Source organism: Epinephelus lanceolatus, chromosome 5 (genome assembly GCF_041903045.1).
Source record: "Epinephelus lanceolatus isolate andai-2023 chromosome 5, ASM4190304v1, whole genome shotgun sequence".
NCBI lineage: Eukaryota > Metazoa > Chordata > Actinopteri > Perciformes > Serranidae > Epinephelus > Epinephelus lanceolatus.
In genome coordinates, this window is record NC_135738.1 from 35,396,001 (window position 1) to 35,412,164 (window position 16,164).

General features: G+C 39.0%; 1 protein-coding gene across 1 annotated transcript in view; it reads right to left on the minus strand.

The window, feature by feature from the left end:
• plcg2 (phospholipase C, gamma 2) overlaps positions 1-16,164 on the minus strand; it is a 41,531-nt gene that overhangs the window by 15,264 nt on the left and 10,103 nt on the right. Inside the window, exons 3-24 of the mRNA XM_033635833.2 lie at positions 15,484-15,633; positions 13,378-13,471; positions 13,229-13,276; positions 12,315-12,399; positions 11,922-12,002; positions 11,786-11,829; positions 11,607-11,679; positions 10,101-10,202; positions 9,668-9,786; positions 8,985-9,070; positions 8,670-8,787; positions 8,350-8,518; positions 8,133-8,228; positions 7,026-7,112; positions 5,273-5,442; positions 4,219-4,419; positions 1,928-2,050; positions 1,668-1,848; positions 1,297-1,365; positions 1,085-1,194; positions 800-896; positions 628-700 (exon numbers count right to left, since the gene is read on the minus strand). Coding sequence (XP_033491724.1) covers positions 628-700; positions 800-896; positions 1,085-1,194; positions 1,297-1,365; positions 1,668-1,848; positions 1,928-2,050; positions 4,219-4,419; positions 5,273-5,442; positions 7,026-7,112; positions 8,133-8,228; positions 8,350-8,518; positions 8,670-8,787; positions 8,985-9,070; positions 9,668-9,786; positions 10,101-10,202; positions 11,607-11,679; positions 11,786-11,829; positions 11,922-12,002; positions 12,315-12,399; positions 13,229-13,276; positions 13,378-13,471; positions 15,484-15,633 — 2,376 coding nt within the window. The remainder of the gene's footprint in view (positions 1-627; positions 701-799; positions 897-1,084; positions 1,195-1,296; positions 1,366-1,667; positions 1,849-1,927; positions 2,051-4,218; positions 4,420-5,272; positions 5,443-7,025; positions 7,113-8,132; positions 8,229-8,349; positions 8,519-8,669; positions 8,788-8,984; positions 9,071-9,667; positions 9,787-10,100; positions 10,203-11,606; positions 11,680-11,785; positions 11,830-11,921; positions 12,003-12,314; positions 12,400-13,228; positions 13,277-13,377; positions 13,472-15,483; positions 15,634-16,164) is intronic.

Sequence of the window (16,164 nt, forward strand, 5' to 3'; positions counted from 1 at the left end):
TGATTTGTCTTGTGTGTTTTTGTTTTGTGTCTGCAATATGTTTTGTGTTTGTAACATGTCTTGTACCATGTCACTGCTATACATCTTGACTCATCTTCCTGATCAGGCTCCCGCCATAAGCTTTAAATAGCTTCATGGGAGACCTGGCACTCCACACAATTGTGTCTTGTACTTGTGTAACTGTTGACACATGTTGATTCTGTGTGGTGTGCAAATAAAATCTGAGATCTGAAACAGCAACTCTGGGGGACATTCCTGCAGTCAACATGCCAATGGCATGCTCCCTCAAAACCTGCGACATCTGTGGCATCGTGTTGTGCAGTGTTAATTTTTGGGACAAAAACTATGACCAAAGTTTTTCATCAACGATCTAAAAATATATCTTGATAACAAAAACTTAAATGAAATTTAACAAATTTACGACCAAAATTTGAGAGAAATATATCAGTTGTGTGCAAGTCAAGATCTTTAACCTTTAACTCGTACATATATATATGTATATACATATTACTTTAGTTGTTTACCTGGGAAACGCAACATCAGTGTAGGATAGTAAAAACTTGTGTTTGCACTCAACCTCAGGGTTTTGTGGATGTAAAGTATGTAGCAGACACTAAAATAACTCACAATTTTGGATGTTGCACTTGGAGATGTCCACAACACCCTTGCAAAGTTCACCAAGTGGGTTGTCTTCCATGTCCTATTTAAATACACATCACACATACGCAGATATTATTTTTAGTCAGTTGCTATGCTGATTGACCTCCATTTAAACTGTGATTTAAAATCTAATCTTCACCTGTCCTTTGGTCTCAGGTTTGGTGCTGCTGGACACTTCCTCTACATAGTTAGATGGGAAGTACAGCTGCAACTTTCCACCATGGTCACCTTTCCACCTGTAGCGAGTAGAACAAGGAGAACAATGTAAACAGTCTTATTTGTTCTTGTGTGGTTTTGCAGTTGGCAATGCTAGCCAAATATATGCAGATGGATATGCATGATGCAGGGAAATAAAGTGGCTAATAAGACTCAGAACCAATCTTTGATGAAGCCTGTTGCTTTCCATGTGTGTGGGTGGACTCACCATCCATCACTTTCCTTTGTTACGTTGTGTATCAAAGCTCCTTTACTGAAGTTGAGCTCATCTGGCCTTTCAGCCTGGTAGCTATATATAGCCTTGACTGTACTTTGAGGCTAAAGGAGACAAACGCACACAATCATGAATGTCTTTACTAAAGGAAACCGCACAGGAGAACAGACAGCCCTGGCTGACAGAGTGTAGTGTTGTATACACACCAGTGAGGGCTCAATCTCGTTAGGTTCCACATATGTCTTCACCTCATACAGAGAGGCACAGCCTTTTTCCTGTGTTAGCACAATACACTGTTAGGTACCAATCAGTGCAGATGACATGTTTTGAAACATATCTGATATTAGCATTAGACGTACAGTAGCAGGACTTAAACATTGAGCAAAATAAAAGTGGATGGATAGGACACATTGGCGACAATAATTTTAATTTGTTCTGGCTTGTTGGTTACACGTCTGTAAAATATGTTGATTCAAACTATTTGTCTTTTCTATTACTATTTGCTGCTACAGTAAATGTTTCTACAGGAATTCTTAACATTGTCTCTAGTCTCTGTATGTTTCCTACAGTAACTCACTGTGCTGAAGTGGTCCACCAGCTCAGGGGTGACTGGGTAACGTAGCTTGATCTTGCGATACAGTGGCTTCTTCTTGAAGTAGTTGACCAGCTCCACCAGGCTCTCAAACTCTGTTGTGGTGCCCAGCAGATACATGCTGCCCTCCTTCTGGATCCGACAGTGTTTCACCTTACCATCACCTCTGAAAGACAGAGACGATCAATACAAAAAAAAACAAAAAAAAAAAACAAAGAGAAATAAAATCTTAGGTGTCATTGCACCTGAATGTGATGGCAAAAGAGTCTGGTTCTCCTTCTCTCTGCCGGATGAGGAACGCTCCATCTCTAGGAATCCTCAGCAGGTAATCCTCTGCCTGACCTCTGCTTAGGTTGCTGTAGAACCACCTGCACAACACGCACACACACACAACAGTTACGTATTAGTGTATGTGTGTGTGTTATCAAAAATACAAGTATTCTATCATATGTCAGTGGTATTAGATGACACTACAATATGCCGCTTTGACAAAAGAGGTATTGTTCTTTTAATGTCAGTAACGTTTATTCAAATAGATTCAAAATAAAGTGAAGAAAGAGAGAGGAGAGAGACTTACTGACCTTTTGTGGGTGTATGAGAGTGGAAGTGAAAAATAGAAGGCATGCATGTGTAGTTGACACAAAGCAAATGTGAGAGGTGAAGCTATACCAAACCAACATCAGTATGAAAATCATTCATTGTACCCTCTGAACACATTGTAGAAGCAACTTCAGGTGCTCGTCAGTGGGATGGGAAAATTCTACGGCCCTTGGTGATTATGAAACCTGATCAAATCCCACTGTATGAACAATGATGATTGTAATGAACTTCACACCAGCACAGAACCGAAACTCCACTCCACCTGGGGGTGTTGAGTTAAACATGGCTACCAGCAGAGATGGGAGTAAGTCACACAAGTGCAAGTTTTAAGTCTTAAGTTACTCTGGTGAGAACCAAGTCAAAATAAGTCTCTGCTGTGGGCCTAACTCAAGCATGACAAGTCAAGTCACTGTTCAGATGAAGCAAGTCACAACTTGGTAAGTTGGTAACATATACAGTTCTGATGATCTGGTCAAACCTTAGCTTTCTAGTTTGTTTTAGTAGAGGAATTGGGATGTTGCAGTTGTCATGTCACTGACTTCTCAATATCTGATACAAATATTTAATTAAACTAGAATTACCACCTGGTGGATGTATGCCTCCACGAACTTGTCAAATGTCATCACTTCATCATTTTGTTCTATTCTACATTTGTGTGAAATTTTGTCACCATTAGCATATGAATTCCTGAGTTATGGCCACAAACATGCTTTGTGAGGTCACAGTGACCTTGACCTTTGACCACTAAATTTCTAATCAATTCCTTTTTGAGTCCAAGTGAAGGTTTATGCCAAATTTGACGAAACTCCCTCAAGGTCTTTTGAGATATCGCATTCACAAAATGAGATGGGCACATGGTCACAGTGACCTTGACCTCTGACCATCAAATTCTAATGAGATCACCGTTGAGTCAAAGTGGGCATTTGTGGCAAATCTAAGAAATTCCCCAATGGCGTTCTTCAGATATCAAGTTCGCAAGATTGGGATGGATGGACGGACAACCTGAAACATAATGCCTCCTACCACAGCTATCGCCAGCGCGGAGGCATAAAAAAAGACAAGTCCTTTCGTGTCATTTGTCTCAAGTCTAAGTCAAGTCTCAAGTCATGAATACCAACTAAAAAAGTTAAGTCGTTTGTCAATGTTGGTCAAGCAAGTCTCAGGTGCTAAAATTTGTGACTTGAGTCCGACTCAACTCAAATCAAATCATGTGATTCAAGTCCCCAACCTCTGGTTACCAGGTCTCTGTAGCTCGCTCCTCATTTGTACTTGTGGCTACATTAGCAGCTGTTAGCATAACAGACCCAAATCCCTGAAAAAATTGCTGCTGCAAAAGTTGCATTGTGGATAATGCAGGCACTAGGTGTAAATGAAGAAGATGAATGTGTGAAATAAAAAAAAGACAATATATTGCTCTGCTGCATTAAGTCTGATCCTTTCTTTTAAACTGTCCATTATGAGTCCAACAGGAGGAGTATTAGGAGAACAGTTTCGCATAAACCATAGACCATCGCAGGTTAAAAGTCAGCCTTTGCCACTCTAGTAACTTAACCATGACCAAAATTACAGGTGAATCTTGGTGCTTTGGTGGCAACCTTACCAAACAACAAGATAATACATGTAAGTAAAACCTATTTGAAGGTGTTGGAGGCCACATGCTACGCTCAGCTAAACATATCTGCAACCTACAATATCTCAGTACTAGACACAAAAAGACTAATTTATATAATCATATCATTAATCATAATAAACAATAGCATTTGTTGGCTTAAGAGTGAAAAAGTGTTTTCCCTAAATGGGAATATAGAATGAATGCTTTCATGTACAAAAATGTTATCAAGATATCATAATTAATCGCTAGCTTTATTTGAATGATTTTTAGTGTATTAAGTCTCCTGTGATGTATCAGACTCATGTTTGTTCATATAATACAAACCCTTCTTGTAGATGTGGGTTGGGCTGTGGTACAGGGTCAGTGAGGCGCAGTTCAAAGTCTTGGCAGCGCAGCGGGTTTTCTCTGTAGTGCTGGATCACGGCGTACACGGTGGCAAAATGCAGGTTTGGCGTCAGGTAGTAGTAAGTGTGTCCCCCCTCTGTGCCTGAGCGGATACGACAGTGCTGGACCCTCCCACTGCGCCTGAAATACATGCAGAAGATGCATGCTTACAGCAACATACAATTGATGAAAATATATTACACTTTTGCACAGTCTACAATTTAGCTCCTCCTGACCCTGGAGTATTTGGATATAGTTTGGGAATTCAGATACTGCTGAATAATTTGATTTTGGTGATTTAAATTCAAATTAGAATGGTGAAATGAGTTGACCCATGACAACAGGTTAGGAAGGTTTTCCCCAGATTGGAATATGTTGAATCACAAACTTGCACTACACTTGAGCTTGGCTTATTATATACAGTGCCTGAATGATTTCTTTTTGTTATTTGTAATAAATAAGGCCCATAAGACACTAAAACAACATTAAACTAAGATAATATGATTGTTGCTGTAATTATTAAATCCTTATTAATGAACAAAATCCATTTGTGGATTTCTTTTGTTGCTTATGCAGCCATCTTGCCAATTATTTCTCATAACACTCAGTTTGGAGGGTGTCTCTGAAAAACCATGCCATATAGCCCTTACAGTTCTCCCTACACCTCTATCCAACAAGAATCGGGACATCCTGCATGATGTGAACGCACACAACATAGAGGCAAGGGATGTGCTAAGATTGGGACAAAATATGGCTGACAAATGTAGCAATCTTCTGCACAATTCTGGAGAAAAAAATGAATCTGTACGGTATTCCATTACATTGTGGTGAATTATCTCATTTTAAGAGGAGGCACAGGTTCAGCCAAACCTTTATGGGCCATAGCCTTTGGAAGAGGTATTTCCTGCAATTGCACTGTGTATTACATGACAAACTACAGTCCTTAAGTTTTTGCTGAAGCTGGTCACGAGACCAAACAAATTGGAAGTTGTACCAAAAGGAGAGGGTGAAGTCTGTGACATAGGTATCGCTCGGTCGAACCAAGAAGGTGCCGTCTCTTCCCCCAGTCTCTGCACAGTAATCCTGGATCAGTCGCTCAGCCATCACCCTGCCCTCTCTCATGTGACCATGAAACCATGGCTCTGAACAGTGCATGTCCTGGTACTGAGAAAGATATGAACAACAATGGTTTTAAATACACACTTTGTTATTGGTTCTTCTTCTTGTTTGTAAGAAAATTATCACTGACCAATATATCATTCTACAACCTGTTTCTCCCATATTTTCCTGTATCACTGCTGGGCCCAGCCTTTGATGATAATTAATCAGAGGTGGGACCAAGTGATTGTTTTGCAAGTCCTAAGCCAAGTCCCGAGTCCTGAACAACTCATAATGTGTTCTTTACCAAATGTAATACCAATATTGAATTTCCAAAAATTATGATTATTTTTTAAAATTTGCATCTAATTGTTAACACAAATTTGTTAAAAAGTTCCTTAGCTGTTAAGCTAATGTTAGCTAAGCTTAAGCTCGCTAACTACGTTAACATACAGTTCGAATTACTGTTCTTTGTTTAACTTCAAATGTCAAAGGAAGTTGGAAGTTGTTGCATCTTGGTCTGTAATTTTAGGCCCCCATGTTAAGTCGAGTCTTAAGTCATCAGATTTGTGGCTCGAGTCTGAATCGAGTCCAAGTCATGTGACTAAAGTCTAAACCTTAGATAATAATAATAATAACAATAATCATAATTACAATCATATCAGAAAATGATTTTGGTTAAATATAGCCTGAAGTTATGTTAACATTTTGTGTTTCTCACACTAATGCATTGTGGGCGCCTGACATTTAATGTATAAAACATTCACAAAGCTGATTTTTTACTATTTTGACACCTGCACTGTTAAATCCATAGCCCCTTCTACCATCATTTTGGTTTAAAAAGAACGAGGCACCCTTCCGCCACGGGAGGGGCTGTTGATGACTTGTGGGAGGAGCTGTTGATGACGCCACACGTGCGACCCACTGGCGGTGGATAAACAGGAAACAGCTGATAGCAGGAATGAGCAGCTAGTAGCAAGAGAGGAACACAAGCCTGACACTACTGTAAAGATGAGCAACTGGGGAGACAAGAAATTGCGTGCCCTCCTTGCCCTCGCAAATGAAGAGGCCATTAACCGTCAAATGACAGGGATGGTGAAGAACGAGCCAATTTACGAGAGAATCGCCAAAGGACGCCGAAAAAGGCGTATTCTGTATGAACAAAAGTAGGTAGGCGGCATTTTGCTGCACTCCCCAATTTTGTTTTTATACTGCCAATGCTGAAAAAAAGACTGATTGGGCTCTCCTGCAAATTTGCACAATTCCTATTTAAAAAGGGCTCATGTCTGCTGGCCAGCACTCTTCCTCTATCCAATCCCATCTATAAGCACTTCGCTGCATTTCTGGGTGCATTACCAGCACCATATAAGTTATAACGGAACTCACTCATAAAAACTCCATATTTTACCATACACTTAATACTCCATAGCACTACCAGTGGTCAACAATTTCACTGGGTACCTTTAACCTTACAGTTGATCCAATAAAAATCATAACCTTACTGCCTCTTATTGATATGTTTCACTGATCTTTATGTTTTGATTAAAACACTTGTGGACTTGTTATATTTTATATGAAACAGCTTAAAGTTAATAATAAATTTTAAAAAATGTATTCAAATTCTGTTGACTTTCCAATCTCTCTTTTACCTTCCTGGGATCTTCGTCCTCGTCTTCGTACTCCTCTGCATAGTATAGCTTGTCATCAGAGATCACACAGTAGTGCCTGTTCCACCGCTGAGAAGGAGAAATGAAAATGTACATGTTTAACTGCACATGCAAACAAGCTGTTCATACAGGAAACCTTTCAGAGCAGCATACAATAGGCTTGCATTCGACATCTCATTTACAAATGTGTTTGTAGTTCTAACACACATACTGTATACTGTATATGTAGCTCTCTAAAATATTTAACATCAGAAAGACTTAACTGCGAAATTTTAGTGAAACCAGACCTAAATGTAATAGAATTTACAGCCCTGTTTTTTCATGTGTTAACATGCATCCTGGGTGACTGGATCACAAGTGGACAGCTCTAAGTACAGGTATAAATGCACCCCATCCATCATCAATGCATCTTGAGATCTGATCACCCAAACCGCATTTGAAAGGCGGTCTGGGCTGCAAATGTCTGCACTCTGTTAGTGTCCTGGCCAACGCTGAAGGAGCATCTACTCGGTTGATTGCGTATTCGATTCCCAACTGGATAAAGAGAAACTTTCTGTTATTGCCATACACAGGTTAGATGAAGCGCTGGACTGTCCCTGGAGGTGCATAAGTGACCTTGTGTAGATATTGTGACCAACAAAATCTAATCACTCCATTGTTGGGTCCAAATGGACATTTTTCCAGATTTGAAGAAATTCCTTGACATTGTTCATGAGATATCACAATTACATGAATGCGATGGACGGACAGACAGACAGACAGACAGACAGACGGATGATCAGACAGACACCTCGAAAACATAATGCCTCCGGCCACGAAGGCATACCAATGTATGGTGTCTGATCATGATGAACACCAAAACATCATCACCACTTTCATGTAAACATGCTCATAGCCAAACAGAAGTTAACTGAGGTAGCGGATAACCATCTGGATCACAAAGCAGTTGACATTGTTTTGTGCCACAGGCCCTCGGTGTAATGTAAAATAATTCAACACAGAGCATTCTGATGTTAGTTAATGCAGGTTAATACCAGTTAAAGGAGTCTCAGCTTTCTTGCCATACCCATTTGACCCCTCCGACAGTACCTGGTCCACAGGGTCCCAGATCTCCAGATCTCCCTGTTTCTGCCCTTTCCTGAAGTCCTTACTTACTCCTCCTCCCTCCACACTGAGCTTCTTGTGCTGCACAAGCAGGAAGGGGAGGGCACAGTCATTAGTAATGATAACAAAACAAGACCTTTTCTCATCGATGTACCAATTCCATTGACACATCAGTATGTTTAGACACATGCACACACAATACCTTAAGTATGATCTTGCCCTTCAGCTGTGTAGGTGAAGGTAGCTGCTCAGCCATCTGCTCCACAGGTTCAGTCAGCAGTTTGTCTCCAAACACTTCCTTGAAAATTCGAGCCATCTGACGCTGCTGCTCTAGAGGGCAATGCTCCTCTATGGAGAGGATCAGTGGGAACCTGAGAGAGATAAGAAGCATGCTTATAAAGACAATGTATTGACACAATGGGTAGCTGTAAAAAAAAAAAAAAAAAAAAAAAATCAAAATGTAAAAATCACCAGTGCATCAAAAAACAGTATTAAAGTATTAAAACAAATTGTAATTCTTACTCTGATGTGACAAAAGCATGATTATTAATGGCCTTGACCACATCCTCAAACTTGATCTTGGTCGTCCTGGTCCAGCCGTGGTAGATTATTGGCTCCCCAGGCCCCTCCCAGCAGTCCACTGAACAGATTGAGTATCACACAAAGCACAAAAAAACAGGTGTTGTAAATATAAAATTATTGTTTATTATTATTATCATTTTATCCCCACTCATCGTATTGATTTGTCCTGACCAATGCTGCTAATGTAACTGCCACAGGTGAGCTAAAATACATCCATGGTCTAAATGTAACACAATGGGGTGGGTTTATACTGACATTCAACACAACGGCATCCAAGACGCAGACAGCGCACATAAGCCTCTGTGGACGACTCACTTCGAAGCTGATCACCTGTCAGGTAGCTGTTGAAGAACACACAAAACAGTACACATGCTAGATCAGTGGTCCCTGAACTTTTTCAGTATTGTACCCTCTTTGAAATATTTTTTTCAGCCCAGAGCCCCCAAGAAGCCAAAATTGACAACGTAAACAAACAAAACAACTAAATGGTCCCTTTAAATTTTCTGTTTGAATGTTTGCAGTGTATTTAAATTACATTAGCTGACAATGAACCTGTTTTATAGTTTTCTTGTCAGCTAATAGAAAGTACGCTTGGACCTAAACTGTTGCCTAGCAATTAACTTCAAGTGAAATGGTCAGAAAACAGGTACAATACATTGCTGCACCATCAATGTGTGATTTACGAAACAACCTTGTAACTAAACTAGAACTACCCCCTTGCAGGTGTATGCCACTGCAAACCAATCAAGTTGCAGATACAGTTAACATTTCTGTCTATGAAAACATGGATGTTTCACACAGATCTTCCCCCCCAGCAGCACAGAGGAGCTTTACAATCAGCACAGTTTCAAGATGGGCACCCAAGATTATAGTGTGTTGTGTGTGTGTGTGTGTGTGTGTGTGTGTGTGTGTCTGTGTGTGTGTGTGGTCATACTGACGTGTTGTGTGAGGAGCTGATCCAGTAATGGGACAGAGGGTTGTTCATGTCCAAGTTTCTGATCTCTGAGTACTTCTCATCCCACACAGAGTTCTCCTTGGAAAACAGGAAACTAAGGAACTAGAGGAGGAGAAATGTTTCAGATTTTAGAGTTAACACAGTCCCTCCTGATTTGAATGATTCATTTTAGTAATAATAACACTTCAAATATAACAACAACAACATCGTTTCCAGCATTATGTTTCAAACTAACCACTCACTTTTCTCATGATACTTTTAATGCAAAATTTTTTGCTGGGTCATTGAACTGCATTCATTTAATTGACTTTTGATTGATTAAAACACCTTGCAGATACAGTAACCAATATCAAAGTCTGATATGACTTTGCATATTCTCTCTCTGTTACAGACAAGACACACACAGAACAGAATACCTCACTGACGGTGAACTCCGGATCATTGGTTTTTCTCATGGTGTCATCAATGAAGGTAGTCATCAGTTCTCTAACTTTGTTCAGGTCACTGGCCCAGGTTTCCTGAAGGATGAACAGACACAGATAAAAAGAGAGAAAGATATTTAAGCATATCCAGCAAATGACCGAACAGTTTGTGGGACTATTGGATTATCAATAGCTATAAGTTATTGTATAAACTAGCATTGCTATTTGTTATTGGTGTCTACCTGGAAAATGTTTTATTAATGTTCCATTCAAAATGGTAAACAGAAATTTAGGCAATAAATGAAATTATGCCTGTCTTCTAAAATTACAATGTGTCACTTTTCTTCACTGTAAATGATGGCAGAAACTGTCAACCGTCACTGTTCTATCATGTGAACATAAATAGTTATGAATAAAACCAAGCATTACAGTGAAGTTTGAGGATGATATGCTTAGAATTTGATACCAAAAATTGGTACCAATGATGATGACATTAATAAATGTATTATATCGGTCAATAGGAAAATGCAATGAAATATGATGTAAAAAAAAAAAAAAATCACATACATCATCATTACACCATTAGCCACATGATGATGAATGACTGATGATGACAATTTGAATTTGTTTGTTTAAGAATCAAAAGTTTGAGGTCAAAATGTCTGGTATCATCCTAAACTGGTTCTCAGTCACATCTCATCATCATCCACATCTGGGTTTGGAGTACCTCAGGGATCAATTCTGGGTCCTATTTTATTTAACCTTCCTACTGTATGCTCCTGCTTGTCAGTATTATTTACCACAATGCCATCTCATTACCTTTTGATGCTGACGACACATCGCTATAACCTTTCAATAAAGCCCACTGACTTTGGTTCGCTATGTTTCCTTCGGGACTATCCAGCTGATATCAAAACGTGGACGTCATATACTTTTATCTATTTTGACTCATACAAGACAGATTTTTAAATCATTGGCCCACAGTATATTTGCAAACAAGTACTGCCAAATGTAGAGTTTTTATCATGAATCATTATGCCTGTTAAATATCCTAAGATAAAAATATAATATTCAATACCAATTTAAATCTTTATTTACACATCTTATTGACTTAAGAATATTGTACAGATTCCAGTGCCACCTAGTTTTCAAGCTGTTTCACTTTGGATTTTGAGAAACTGGGAATTTTCTGCTATTTATTTATGTCGTTGTTGTTTTTTGTTTTTTTGATTAGGTGACTTATGGAAAAATCAGTTAGACCGATAATAGGGCTGACACGAATGCTTTGAAGCTTCATTTGTTGCCATGGTAACCAATGTCCAAATCAGTATTTGTGTGCTTTGTTTTTGGTGGAGCTAAATGAAAGGAGGTGGCAAGTGTCAGACATGTATCAGACCAGTGCGTCAAGCTATTACAGACAAAATGCGGACCATTATCCACAGCTGGCAACTGTAATGAAGAACTTGCGCTGTACTAATCACTCATTGTAGCGTATTTTACCTTTTGCTGGTAGATGAGGAATCGTTGGAAGTCATGGAGCAGAACTGCTGAGGCATCTGGTTTATCTGTGTTACTGTATAATGGAGGAGAGTAAAAACAGAGTCAAACAATGCTCACAAACTACAAACTGTTTGTTAAAATCAAGTGTTAAACAAAGATGAGGAAAAACAGGCACTCACCCCAGAATAAAAGCACATGATTCCTTTTTGAACTCATCAAGGATCTATGTTTAAAATATAATATGGATGAAAATGCTGAAAAAAAGGACATGTACAGTAATACAGATTTACTTTATTGTGTTCAGTTCAGACTTACCTCATTCTGTTCAAACATTATAAGGTTGTATAATTTATGAAACTGCTCAAAGTCCAGGCGGTCTTTCTTTGCTCCCACTTCCTATGAAAGCAGAACAAAAAGGCACTGATTCGGACTACAACAGTACCAACAGCACATTGGAATATTTATTTCCAAATAAGGTCATGTCTAATAAGTCACTGATAGTTTCTGATACGATAGACATGCTGCAGTTTGCATCATAGAATAGATTATAGCTCTGGTTGTCCATGTCTATGTTGTCTAAGTAGGTTTATTCATGGAGGTGTGTTTCTAAGGCCTGAGCGGCAGAGGTGTCTAAAAATTTTAGATTAGAATCAATCAAACACAACAACGATGAGAATGTGACATGTACAATGAAGAAAACAAGAGTACCAGGAATTTGTCTTTGAGAGTACGAGAGCTGGGGGCCTTGTAGTTGAGCAAAGCTAGCAGAGCCTTCAGCTCCTTCATGGAGATGCTGGGAAGGAAACAAAAAGAACGTACTCATCACGTGTGCATCTGGCCCATGAACGTGATCTTTAAAGCTGCAGTTGGTAACTTTTATAAAAATAACTTGTTGTCATATACGCTGTAACTGTCACTATAATCTAGACACTACATGAGACAGATTTATTTAGATTTTGGTAATGGGAAAGTTTGCTCTTAACAGAGAGTGGTGCTTTGTTTTGGACTGATTTTTTTAACACGGCTGTTGGGTCACAAACTTTCTCATTTTACAGCTAAACAGTACACAAAAATATGTTTCTGAAAACATTTGAGGTGAGAAAAACGCAATGCAGTAACAGAATCTTGATTCAAATTTCATCAACGCTGCCTACAGTAGTTTGACAGTTTGACCGCAGTTCACGTGCAGTGATTGACATGATTGACAGCTGGGTTAAAGACTCCTTAGCTCTGACTGCTTGTTTTCATTCAGCCGCGGCAGATTTTTGCAAATGCCTTTGAAGTACTACAAGGATGCAGAGGAACATGACGTTTTTCACAGATTACCTGTCTCATGTGCTAATGTCTGGATATAATGTCAAATGCTACAAAAAGTTATTTTTATTAAAGTTACCTACTGTATTTTTATTGCATTTAATACATGATATGTTATGTAAAGTAATTACAAAAAAAATCTCTTCAGTTATCAACAGGTTAGACAAAAGACTTCCTAAAGGTTTTCTCACATACTGAAAATTGATTCGTTTAGAAAACACCAGTGATAATTTACATGGTAAAAATCCTATTGATTTTATCATTTATGTACAGAGCTAGTGTAAATAAGTAACCAGATAATACAGTACCTGTTTGTTTTGGTCTGATTGACAGAATACATCTGCTTCCTCAGCCAACTGGAGAGAAAGAAACACAGAGCGATCAATCACTGGATTAGTCTTTCTCCCATAACTGTGGGTGTGTGTGTGTGTGTGTGTGTGTGTGTGTGTGTGTGTACCTCTCTACAAGAACCGGAGTTGGTGCTTCCAGTGTCTCTTTCCTCAGCAATTCTAGTCCTATCAGCCATTTCTGTGCTTCCTCAACAGAATCAGCTGGAAAATAACCACAAACTAGAATTACCACTTCACTGTTGTATGCCTCCACAAACCCAACAAGTTGCAGAGTTGCAGTGATAGTTTACATCCATGTCTGTGAAAACATGAATGTTTCACACACATCTTCCCCCCAGCAGCACAGAGGAGCTATATAATCAGCACAGTTTCAAGATGGGCACTAAAGATTAGTGTCACCAATTCAGTATCTGACCAAATGTCTGGATATAGAATGTCATCATTTCATCATTATATCCCTTTAGATGTTTGTGTGAAATTTTGTTATACTTAACATATAAACTCTTGTGTTATGGCCAAAATCATTTTGTGAGGTCACAATGACCTCGATCTTTGACCTTTGACCACCAAAATCTAATCAGTTCTCATGAGAATGGAATGGACAGACAAACCAAAAACATATTGCCTCTGGCCTGGGCTATCTCCAGCACTAAACAGACATTTAGCACTAGGGGAAGATGAGCAGTGGATCTGCTTTTTATCAGATCTGCCATTTAGGAAACACTTTGCCTTTAAGCTCTAACTGTTCACATGAGAAGAGTTATTTGACATTCCAACACACTTCCTTGAACAAAAGGTGCACTGATGAGAAAATGTATACTGTATCAAAGCATTTAACAATATGCTTGATAATAAATTCATAAAGATTAAATTAAAAAAATGTGCATGCAGTTTAACTCCAACTGCAACTGAGAGTATGTGAGAGCTAATACAACAATAAGGAAAATCTAAGAAATTTTTAAGTTAATAAGTTTCACAGTTATATCTTCTATTACACGCCTAGTCCGGCCCTTGGTCTGAAACAAACCTAACATCAGTTCATTGGTTTGCTCCGTGTTCTACAGCAATTTGGGACATTTTCTACCTTGACAAGTACACAATTCTTTCCTGAACGTAGAATAATTGGCCTTTTATGTACATCTTTTAAGAGAAATGTTCAACATTTTGGTAAAAATGCTGAAGTACAGAGTTGGAGTAAGGACTTCGTTAGCATGAAGAGTGGAGGTTAGCCTGCTCTGTTCAGAATGTAAAAACATGCAAACTAACAACTCTTTGTTTCACCTGTAGACTGACAGAAATGTAACACATTTTGTAGATTGATGTGATGTGTGAGAACTATTGCTTGACTGACAACATCCTTACACTGAGGTTGCCAGGTTTGATTCCACTGTGCGAGACTGAATCCAAAACTTGTACTCAACGACCATATCTGGCACCCCCCGTGATAGCCAGAGATGCTGCATAAAATTGTTGGATGGCCAAATACATTCTTTAAATGTATAAAATAATGGACATAGCCACCCTAACATCACCCATTGGTTAGTGGACTCCCATGTTCAAGCCTCGTGTTTGGCATTTCTGCTGTCACTATCCTGGTTTTTTGGAGCCATAAGTGACATGGACGAGACGGTGGAGGTGTGGAGGAGTGATGGGTGGATCTGACTCACAGACTGTAGCTACCCCTTGCGGACAGCCTGTTACTCAAGTGGCCCAGCGTTAAACATGCTTAACTTCAAAAAATGTAAATGGGTGAGTTATATAAGAATTTACACCCCGTACAGTTGTAATGAAGAAGGAAATCAGCCACAGAGGCCACACAGGTTTTTACTGAGCTGTGAAAATGTTTATTTCTGCTGTATAGTTAAGCATTTCAACGTGTCAGCTTCAGAGTTGGTTTTTGAGCTTTGAACATAGCAAGGGTAGCTCTCTTTCCCCAGAGTCCAGTCTAAATGCTAAGCTAGACTAACCACATCCTGACTTCAGTCTTGTACTCACTCTACAGAGAGATTAATGTCAATCCTTTGATCTCACTCTGTGACAAATCAAGTGTATTTCCCAAAATGTTTTTTATTTCTTTCAAAAGAAATGGTCAAGTTGATGAATATTAAAGATCAGCACACTGGAGGCCTTCAAAACATCAACCATATCCAAGACCTAAGAAAGGAATTTAATGAGAACACAGGGCTACAAATATTAAAAAAGAAAGGCCTCACCTCCCAGACTGAGGGTGTTGAGAACAAACTGTGAGCCATAGAAGATCGTGAAGCAGGTATTTTCGTCGTGTTTGTCCTTGCCATCTTTAAAGCGCTCAAAGTCCTTGGAGTTCCTTCCTGGACGGATCTCTCTGATCTCAAAAAGGTCCACTGAAACAAAGCACATATTTCTGGTGTTTGGATTTTTGTTTTCTAAAGGAGGTGATTTGAAGATTGTTAATCATCATCTCTGGAGAGGACATTTCATCTGTAGTCTGAGTCACACAAAAAAACATGACAATAGTACACTATAGTAAATGTAAGATGGTTCTTTTTCAGTTTCACACATTTTCAGCTCTCACAGTGAAACTAATTTAGCGAGCGTTTGAGGCATGCTTATTTTCACACTTGGAAACACTGTGATGACACACACCCTGAATATGAATACCGAATGCCTTTACAGCTACATCACAAATCTCCTCAAAACTATGACTGTTGTCTTGATATAATTTCATGCATATAATAAATTCCTCACAATTTCATGACACTGCAGTGTGGCAGCTAGCCAATGCATAACATAGCCTGAAAGCTGACTACAGCATTGAGATCATAGTTTAACTGTAGCTCGTGACTTCTTTGAGACAAAAAAGCAAATGAACAACAACTCAGAGTTTAGGTAGCTGATGTCCACTGTGTCATGGA